Below are 10838 nucleotides of genomic sequence, written 5' to 3' on the forward strand. Positions count from 1 at the left end.
TCCTAAACTACTAGAAAAAGCTGAGAAATTACTAAATCACTGCCATTAATCCATAAACCTTTCATCTGCAGCAGATACACACTATCATGAACATTTTTATCGTATAGCAAGCAATAAAAAATCTTCCATATCAGCCACGGAATGGGAACAGCTGACAGTGTTAAGCAATTTAACCTGTAAGATTACATGGTGATTTATGTGAGATTAGGAGAGCGTGAGCAGGGTCTGGAAAATACTGTATGTTTTGTAGCTGGGCTTGAGCAACTGTGTGTGTGGGTGTGGGTGGGTGTGTGAGCTTGTTTTTCTTCAGTGGGTGTCAGTTTTTTTTTTTCACACTCAGATGAACAGAGAAAAACACCCCCAGGCACAGGAAACACACAAAACCACAAAGTGTGTGTATATGTATACATGTGTTTTTGTTTTTCTATACTTGTGAGCATCAGATGTCCTCATAAGCAAACAGAGGAAGGAGTTCTGACGGTTAAAATCAGAATTAGGAGTAAACTATTAAATGTCAGTCAGTGTAAACACCCAGTGGCAGCAGCCTGTAAAGCGCAGCCGTGTGTTTTATGAGCAGCTGAACTACCTGTCGGGCCGGTGTTGGTTTCTGTCGAGCTCGCCGCGCAGACGGTTCCCACGATCACAGCGTTTTCACTCCCGGCTGTTTGGCAGGAAACCTCATCCTTTCTCTCTTTCTCCCGCCTTCCTCAGTGTCTTCGCATGTACAGAGACAGATCAGGATTTCTTTTCTGTCCTGTAAAATGAGAATCTGTGCCCCCCCTCTCTCACTCCCTCTTGCTCCATTTTATTCGGCCTGGCCGTCTGATTTTCACCCCTCACCAACACAAGCTGTGCAGCAACCAATCGTAATTTATAAAAGCAAATACTCCACTGCTTTTGGACATGAAATGAACGTATACTACTGGGCGCTGACTAATTGCTGGCGTTTAACCTTACTGACAAGTAACACAAATGGTGGTGTTTTCTGACCGAGACCAGTTTTGTTTTAAGTGCACTCTGTATTTAGGAAAATAAACTGCTATGTCTGTGTTGTTAAAAAGATGAGGAAGTGAGTAGCGTTAACTTTCGTTCTAGGGAGGACACAGCAGCTTCAGGCCTCCCCAGCAACTGACCTTAGCCTTAGCTCTTATGCACACACGTAAAAGTACAAGCATGCAAAACACTTCTTAATTACAGGAGTTTGAGTATTTATAACTAGTTATTATATTAGTTACTTTTTTATGCAATATATATTGGACTATAAAAAAAACAGGGAACATTATACACAGATACAGTAAGTGTGATTGTGATCTGATCACGCTGAACAATCCTAGATTCACATCAGCTGTGTAGTTTACAGTCATTATCACCATGTTTATTCCAACCTGTTTCTTACTTACCAGTTGTGATTATTACTAATCCATCACTCTTATCTAGTGGTCAAACATCCCATTGGTTTCTCACAGTTTAAAATAATTTTCTTCCAATGTTTTTTAGAATTTGTTTGTTTTTTCTTTTACATTAACCAAGATGTTAAAACGTCACAGGAAATCATATCAATTTAAACTGATGGTGTGAAATGAATGATGAAGTATATAAAGTAAGAAAAACTGTACTTCTCTTTAAGAGAAACAAGGTCCAACATTTGTCAACAAGTTCTTTAAAAACCTGGCTCTACAATTACAAATGACTACTTGACAAAGGAATTTTTTTTTTTTTTTGTTTTGTTTTTGTGGGAGGAAACCGGAGCACCCGGAGAAAACCCACGCAGACACAGGGAGAACATGCATGAACTCCTCACAGAAGAGCCCAGACCGGGGTTTGAACCTGGAAGCGTCTTGCTGTGAGGTGACACTGCACCACTGTGCTGCCCTTTGATGTAAATAAAAATAATAAAAACAAAAAAATTTAAAATTAAAAATTAAAAAAATGGGGGGGGGGGGCGGGGGGGTCATCATCATCCATCATAGCTGCTGGATGATGGGGTTGGGGGGATTGAGGGGATGGGGGGGGGGAATTGGGGGGATGGGGGAATTGGGATGGGGGGGGAATGGGGATGGGGGGTGGGGGGGATAGGGGGGATCATCATCCAGCATAGCTGCTGGATGATGAGGTGGGGGAAAGGGGGGTGGTGTTGTCCCTTATGGATGCTGGCTCCTTTGGCTTCTTGAACCTAAGATAAGATTAGATAAACCTTTAATAGTCCCGCAATTACACCATTACAGCAGCAAAGAGCAGATACAGTAAGGTACAGGCACTCAGAATATACAGATACTCCAGACTCCAATAAATAATAATAATAATAATAATAATAATAATAATAATAATAATAAATTCTATAAACAGATTAACCAAATTACCTTTTAGGTTTTCTCAAGCCTAAAATGTGGCGAGTTCTTTTCCACAGTGAAGTTTTCTTTCTTGTCTCAGAGCCGTTTTCCTCTGGCGCCTTGGTCTCCATTGGTTCAGGTTCAGGACAGGACTCCTCCTCCTCCTCGTGCACATCAGCGATGTCATCCTTGTCTTGCTGCTTTTCCTCTGTGGTGTTTTGCTGGGGAGACTGGTTTTCTCTCTCAGCCTTGAGCTTAGTGGAGAGCTCATGGTTGAGAGAGAGCTGAAGACTGAGTTGAATTTTCAGCTCCTCCAGTTCTCTCTGCAAAGCCATCTCTTTCTCAGCAGCGGTTTCTTGTGCAAGTCTGATCTCTTGTTCCATCTTCGCATGTACAGTTTCCTGCTCCGAGTTGAGAGAGAGCTGGAGGCTGAGTTGATGTTTTAGCTCCTCCAGTTCTCTCTTCAACACCATGTCTTTCTCAGCAGATTCTTCCTGTACTGCTCTGATGTCCTTTTCCATCTTTGCACAGAGGGTGTTCTTCTCAGAGTTGAGAGAGAGCTGAAGGTTTAGTTGAGTTTTCAGCTCCTCCAGTTCTCTCTTCAACATCATGTCTTTCTCAGCGAATTCTTCCTGCATTGCCCTGATGTCCTTTTCCATCTTTGCACAGAGGGTGTTCTTCTCAGAGTTGAGAGAGAGCTGAAGGCTGAGTTGAGTTTTCAGCGCCTCCAGTTCTCTCTTCAACACCATCTCTTGCTCAGCAACAGTTTCCTGTGCAAGTCTGAACTCCTGTTCCATCTTTGCACGTACAGTTTCCTGCTCAGAGTTGAGAGAGAGCTGGAGGTTTAGTTGAGTTTTTAGCTCCTCCAGTTCTCTCTTCAACATCATGTCTTTCTCCGCAAATTCTTGCTGCACTGCTCTGATGTCCAGTTCTGTCTTCACACGGAGGGTGTCCTGCTCAGCCCTCAAGTTCTCAATCAGGAGCAGGTTTTGTGACTCCCTCTCTGCGTGAGACTTGAGTTCACTCTCAAGCTCACGCTGAAGGTTTTCAGCCTGCTCCTTCACTTTGAGGACCTCAGCTTCATACTTTTCTCTTTCCTCCTGGTGTGAAGCGCTCAGTTTTTCAAGTTCCTCTTGAAGAACCTGGTTTTTATTTTTTTCTTCCAGGAGCTCAGCTCTCAACTTCTCCTGCACAGTGAAATAAGCAACCTGAAGCTCTTCATAATCTGCCTGAAGGAGCTTCTTCGTCTTCCTCTTGTTGTCGTTCCTGGCTTGAGTGGAAATCTGTGCGGCACTGAGGGTCTCTGCATTGCTGTATTTTTTCAAGTTCTCCAGCTCTGCTTTGAGTTCTTTCTCCCTGTTGATCACCAGTTCTTTCAGGGATTTCTGCCTTGCCAACTCTTGTGTAGTCTGTTCCAGCTGTTGTTGTGACTCGGTCAGCTGTTGACTAAATTGGAATCTCCAATATTTCTCTCTTGAGAGGGCGAGCTTCGCTTCTTCCAACAGGTTACGAGTTTTGAAAAGTTCCCGTTGGACAGCCTCGTCGTTGGTCTGATTCCTTTGTGGGATATGTCCATTGGTGGCCCTGTGGCGGTCTTGGCGCGTAGGTCTTGAACTTGCCATTTCTTCAGCGGTTAAAATCCGGTTGTTTGAAGTCAAAGCTTTTCTCTGATCGGATGTCGTGTAGATCAGTGGTCTGCTTGTCTTCAGTGGTCTTTCTCGCAAAGGTGGATCGCTTGCTCAAAAGGTTTGGAGTGTCTGTGTGAGCTGCAGTCTGACTTATAGTGCAGGATAATGATGTCACTGATGGAACTGTTCCGTTGACATGGCTTTGATCTTGAGGCTCAGTCTCTTGACTTCTTCTTCTCTTGTCCTTTTTTTTTCTGTTTACATTCAAAATCACAAACTGTGATTCAAATCTAAACTCAAGGTCTGCTCCACTATCACCGTTCAGAACAGGTTTAAAACCTGCTTTTGATTCCAAACTGACTGACAGTCCTCACACAGGAGCAGCCTTTATGTTAATGATCGGCTTTTCCATCTAAAAGCATGTATTCACCACAATACTTGCCAGAAGAATTAATTGGTCTTTTTTTTAATTTACTGGCATGTTGATATAAAAACAGAATTATTGGCTTCACTCCTTTAAAGTGAAGCCTTTTGGAGGCATTAAGCCACAACGTTCTGGTGAGATCACGTCCTTATTAAAGAGCTCGGTTGCAGGGAAAAAAGGACAATGAAATGACATCACCTGCCATTTGTTTAGCCCATGATGCCATTCAGTGCAGTCAGCTCACATGTCCCCCCTCTCCTCCCCTCTCTCTCCGCTCCTGGAAGTTTTCCAGATCGGCCTCTGGAAGTTCCTGGATAGCGGCAGCAGATTCATCTTTTATAGTCTTGTGAACAGTTTGGCGTCCAGCTCTGCTCCCTGCTGATGGACATACATGTAAACAAAGCCTGAAAATAAAAGCAACCCCCCCCCCCCAACCAAAACACCACCCTTCTTTTTAAACTTCATCCCACCATTGTATAACTCGACTTCCTCAGTGTATTTGGAGCCCAGATGTACAGAAGCCTTAAACAACAGTCAAGTCAGTTTAACTTATAATAACAATATGTTTATTTCTGTAAACCTGGTATATAATTGGCAACAACACACAAACACCTTCACATTCTGTAAATTAAAATAGCTTCATAGATAGAAAAAGAGAGATGGACACATGGAGAGGGAAGTGGATGAGGAAGGGAGGTCAGCTTGTCTTTGAGAAACAAGGTCAGCACAGAGCTTCATGCATCCAGCAGGTGGTCGGAAAGTCTCAGTCCAACACGGAGCCCAGTTCAGCTGGAAGCCCCTCCGACTGCCGCCACTGTGCGTTGCGTAGCTTGAACCATTTCTGCAGGAAACAAATAAACAATTAGAAAAATGCCAACAACACCGGAGGGAGGGGTTGAAATCAGGTGACAGGAGGTTTTGTGCAGGAACTAGGCACACATGTACATTTCTGCTGAGCCTGAAACACGAGAGCAATGAGGTAACTGGTCCGGCTGACAAAGCACAGTCATGACATGAATATTCCTGAGAAGTAACACAGGTGGAGTTCTGGTATTGTCAAGAATGATTTGGACAAAATACAGAGTCCTCCAAATGCATTGTTATACTCCTCTCATCCTCAGGCCACTGGTTACATTTACATGTAGACAATAACTGGTAATAACAACTGGGGGGGCAACTTAAATGGGAAACCCAATAGTCCTGTTTACATGTGCTGTGGTTATTATGAGCATTCAAGCAAGACATGACATGGACTAAAGTACAATATGTGCAAAATGTTTTGACTGGTGTCTATTAAAGTTGTCACTGCAGGTTGGTGTCGTGCTCATAATATTACTACACAAATATAAAGCTGCCATGACATCTGTAAAGAGAAGTTTAACATTCAGAGTTTAACCACGCTTTCTCTCTCAGAGTTGAATGAGATCTACACTAATCTCATGTCTGTGCAGTAAGAAGCACATTAGCTTAGCATAGCATAAAGTTTAACACTGAATCCTGTCCATGTTAACATGCCAGTGTTACATTACTGCAACTTAATTACAGCAACTTAATGCAGAGTTAGGGTTTTGATCAATATTAAACGATGACAAAGTTTCAGGACAGACTGTGTTGAAGGTGAAGTTGAAATCATTGATACAGACACCCTAAATATAAGAACGGTGGTTAACCGAGAGCCACAAACTGCAGCTCTTTTTCCTTTCTGACTCTCATTATCGTCATAATCACATTACAGTCACATTTCTTAGTGCTTGTAAATGCAGCTGCTGACTCACACAGACACAGCAGTGACCCTGAGGCGAAGCTGCATCAGGGAAACCACAGAAAACGAATGTTTCCATCTAATTTTAACAGAGAATGCTGGCACTGACTGGGCCTGTTCCTCTGGAACCAGTTGCCTGTCTGCACTCTGACCACTCAGCTAATCGCTGCTGCACTGAAACTCTGACCAGATGATGACTGCGTTGAGTGCTGCGACACACGCCCGTGACCCGTTGAATCGCTATTTTGCAGTTCGTGTTGTCAAGGGATCCACAACAACACTGACATCATGTCGATAACGCCGGGGGGAGAGGGAGGGATTCGGCTCTCCAGCTTAAAGACCCTGACTGCATGTATGAGATAACTGCCTGGCAGAAGGGGACGTCTCCCCATTTTGTACTGAAAGAAAATGAGATTCCCATTTGGAGTTGTCTGGGTTTGCACTTGGAAACGCAGAAACTAAATCAACTCAAGAACTACTTCCTGAACGCGGCTGTTCATGCTGCACTCTGTGTTTCAGGATTTCACGGGCACATCAATTATTTATTAAAAACAAAAGTATTATAGCTCATCAATAAATATTTCTCAGCTAAAGCAGTTCCAGTCTTCAAAGTGTTAGTCTTAAAAGAAGCCATTTTCTCTTCCAGGTTTTGAATGGAAGGCAACTGTTTTGTACTTTGTTTTGTTTCCGGTCTTTTTTCAAAGTACAAAAGATCTTTGAATTTCTTGTAAAAGCATTACACACCCGCCATTTCTGAACAATAATGTCAAGATTTATAATCCTGCTGACCCATACAAAGGTGCTTGTGTCATTTTTTCACACTGGATTACATAATAAGCTCTTTCAAACTTGACTCTACCTTTGAAGCACTCACTCTGCAGCGCTGAAAACAAATAAAATGTGTGAAAGGAGCTCAAACATGCTGCACAGAGGCTGAAGCACATTGTAAATGCTGTTAATGTGAAACAGGGAGTGGTAGCTGGGGTGTGTTTCTTCAGCTAAACCTTCCCCAACGAAAGCTTTGTGAACAAATCCAAAACACTCAAAGACGAGGTGTACGGCAGGAAGAACAAAAAAAGAAAATCAGCTGGGAATGAAGTGAGGTCTTTTGATGAGTGGCCAGACCTTTACCTCACCCTGCCTGGACCGGGCTTCCCTGTCAGGTCGGCCCTGGCTTCTCCCACTTTGAATAGTATCAGTCACTAAACACCAGAGGAGGAACTGGGAAGCAGCATAGTGCAGTTTTTGTTTAACAAACATTTTTGTTAAACTAAAACTGCACTATTCTGCCTCAGGGGAGCTTTTTCTGCCTCCCTGGAGGCAGAAAAAGCTGAATATAAACCTCAGTGGGCAGAGAGAAATAATAAAACACTTCTGCTGCGGTAGTAATGACAGGATGAAGATGAGGCTTGGCAGTAATAGTAGTTAGTAGGAGTTAACTAAATCAGTTGGGTATCCTTCAAAGTTACAGTCTTTTCTTGTACAGAACTCCGGGGCCTGCTGCCATGATGAAACACAGGTCAACTGATTAACTGACAATAACATCTCTTATAATGCGAAATTCTTCACGTGACTTTTCTTCCTAAATAAGTAGAAACTACACGATGCACCTGTTTATACCTGAGGATGAAATCTGTTGCAGCCCTGAGGAATCTGGAGGAACTGGTTTGTGGAGCTGAAGCGGAAAAACCAGTGATGAGTATGTGTCTGATGTACTCGTGTTATTGATCGGTGAAACGTTTGTACTCAGAGAGCTAATTATGAAACAGACACATGTTCCATTGTTATGCAAGAGTTCGGTTTCTCTACCAGCCTCGACCTGTCTGTCAGCCTCACAAGCACAAAGACCAGCAGAGATTTGCCTATGAAATGAACCTGATGTTACGTCAACTCAAATGACAGGATTTACATGTAGGGCTTTTACCTCCCAGCGAATACAGCTAAGCAAATACTCATGTTGTTTGCCTTCCAAATCCTGAACAGGAATAACAACCAAAATAAAATATCCATCCTTTACTCTTACACAGCTAAAACTCGTTTTTAAAGCGCTCTTACATTTCCAGAGTGCTTTTACAATGACCTATCTATCAGAGGAATGCTACTGGAGGTGCCTGCATAACTTCAGTTGTTGTTATCGGCGCTCTGAAGCTTTACATCTGGCTCCTGATGTGACAGTTGCACAGACTTTACAGTAGGCCAAAGGCATTCCTCAGATAGAGAGAGGGTGGGAGTGCTTACACGTGGGAGAGGGGGGTGATAGAGGTGGAATACCTACGCAATAATGTGATGTTTTATATAATTAAATAGCAGCTTTTCTATTTTAATACAACATCATTAAATCTTGCTCCACTTCCTGAGAGCTGTAAAAGTTTTTGTGCTAAACAGTTGCTGTCTGGTCATGTGATCATTTATAAGCTCATCGCTAACTAGAAATATCAAAATGAGCTGGTTGACAGGTTGATAGATGGGTTAGGTCAGGTTCTGCTGAGGAAGATGTGGTTGAAAGCTCAGGAAATGACAATATAGTGACATAAAGTAGTGCTGCAACTATTTTTCTTCATTATTCATACTCTGTTGTTTATTTTCTCATGTAATCGACTTGTTTGGTCGATAAAATGTGAGAAAAACGTCCATTAAATTTTCTAAAACCTAATTTAATATTTTTTTAATATTGTTATTGGGTTTTTTTTTCTTTTTTAAAGGTATTGTTGGTTGAATTTTGTGGATTTGCCCATCTAAGGTCAGCTCAGTTGATTAATCAGATAACTGTTTCAGCTATACACTAAAATCAGTCGTGCATACGAGGAGCCAAGCAAACACTTCATGTGTTTTTTCTTCTGCTACACCAAATGTAAATAAGCAAAGAAGTGTTTCCCACATCCAAACATATACGACCTCTGTAAAACTTCAGTCACCCTGAACGGATGAATCACTGTTTGTGAGAATGAACAACAGTTGTTCTCAGAGCTGAAACGGCAGCAGGAAACTCGACTCTGACGTGACTTCATTATGAAAAACAACCTGGAGCTGCTCCACTGGCGATCAATGGGGCGCTGCCTCTGTGGTCAACATTTGTTTCACCCAGACACTGTCACAGTCCACAAACCTGCTCTATTCACTGTCAGCAGAGCAGCTCCAGGTTTGACTTTACAGATTAAGACTCTGAGTTTAAAAAAAAAAAAAAAAACTTTTTCCTGCAGACAAATACACATGTGCAGTTTGCTTTTGCCTCTTCAGCAGAGTGTGGTTATTTCCTCAGAAGTCACCTGACTGGGATACTGATAATGACACTGATAAGGTTTCATGACTTGTAAACTCTCACTACACTAAATTGTGATACCATAAAGTGAAGTTTCCTGAGTCTAGGTCTCGTGTTTTGGGGCATGAAGTAAAACCTCCAAAAACCGCACAGAAGTCAAATAAAGTATTTACTCACGTGCTGCAGTTAAATACAGTTTAGATATTTTTGGGCAACGTTGCACTTGTGCTCCACCGTATTTCAGAGGAAAAAAAAAAACCTTCTACTTCTCTAATCGTTCATTCTGATATTAGGTTCAATCAAATGATTTCATTATTTGTAGAAATGCTGCACTGTTTGTTCAGGAAAAGCAAATGTGCAAAACACAATAATCAAAAATCGATGTTTTAGCCCAAACCCACCGAGACACCAGAAACATCAGGGAAACTTAACTCCGCACATTTTCAGCAAATACCCGATCACACAGACGCTAAGGAGAGAGAGAAAAGTGAATATTAGGTTTCCCTCACTTGTGTATCCTCCTCTGACAGTCCGCACTCCGCAGCGACCAGCATGAGCGTCGTCCCGTCCGGATGCTTGCAGCCTTTGAAACTGTCCTCCAGCACTTTTTTCTGTTCCTCCGACAGCTTCAGACACTCCATCGCTTTAGAAGCCATACTCCTGCTCCCCCCTCTGGTTTAAACTGTTCAGCTTCACCCCTGGTCGGAGCTCCGGAGCGGGTGAGATGTGCGCACAGCCGGGACGCGCAGGGCAGACGGCAGCGCGGTGCGCAGAGGACGATCAGATGGAGAAGCGTGGCGCGGCGGTGGCTCACTGACTCTCGGCGGGAGAGTGAGTGTGTGTGAGGCGGAGGCAGCGTGTGTCTGTGAGTGTGTTATGTGTGGAGGCTTTACTACTGTCAACAGAGGCACGTCAAGAGGCCAGTCCCACCAGCAGGACCACCCCCAAACACAACTGGAGGAGGAGGCAAACCGAAGATCCAGCTCAGAGGAGCGGGCTGTAATGAGACTGTTACAGGATCACAGCAACAACTGGCCTGTTGGTAATGGCTAAATAATTATCATGAACAAATTGTGTTCGTCCGCGGTGGGATCACAGCAACATTTAATGCTCTTATAACTTCTGCCAGAATATTTTTCTGATAAAAACTAAAAAGTCAAATTAAAGTGCCTGTCTCAAAAAAAAAATGTAATTGATAATGGCACGACCTTTTTAAGTGTTTATGTGTAGTTCTTATATTACCACTGGGAGGTGCCAAAATCAGAAAAACAAGGTTGTAAATGAATGAGATTTATTCCTCTGCAGCGGCAGTAAACGCAAAACATGGACCCAACGATTAACTGTGTGAGATTCAGAGTTAAAGGTGGTGTTAAAGGATGCTGCAATTACTTTATCATAAAATGAGATTTTAAAAAAATTGAATAATTTATGATAG

At 42.7% G+C, this 10838-nt stretch overlaps 1 protein-coding gene across 1 annotated transcript; it reads right to left on the reverse strand.

The window, feature by feature from the left end:
• Nucleotides 1-4925: 4925 nt before the first annotated feature.
• On the reverse strand, nucleotides 4926-10280 carry hopx (HOP homeobox). Its single transcript, XM_041048783.1, has 2 exons — nucleotides 9913-10280; nucleotides 4926-5223 (listed from the first exon to the last, which is right to left on the reverse strand). Exons 1-2 carry the CDS (start codon nucleotides 10057-10059, stop codon nucleotides 5146-5148), a joined length of 225 nt encoding a protein of 74 aa, XP_040904717.1. The 5' UTR covers nucleotides 10060-10280; the 3' UTR covers nucleotides 4926-5145.
• Nucleotides 10281-10838: the final 558 nt, after the last annotated feature.

The sequence above is a fragment of the Toxotes jaculatrix genome, chromosome 10 (assembly GCF_017976425.1).
Source record: "Toxotes jaculatrix isolate fToxJac2 chromosome 10, fToxJac2.pri, whole genome shotgun sequence".
In the NCBI taxonomy this organism is placed as follows: domain Eukaryota; kingdom Metazoa; phylum Chordata; class Actinopteri; family Toxotidae; genus Toxotes; species Toxotes jaculatrix.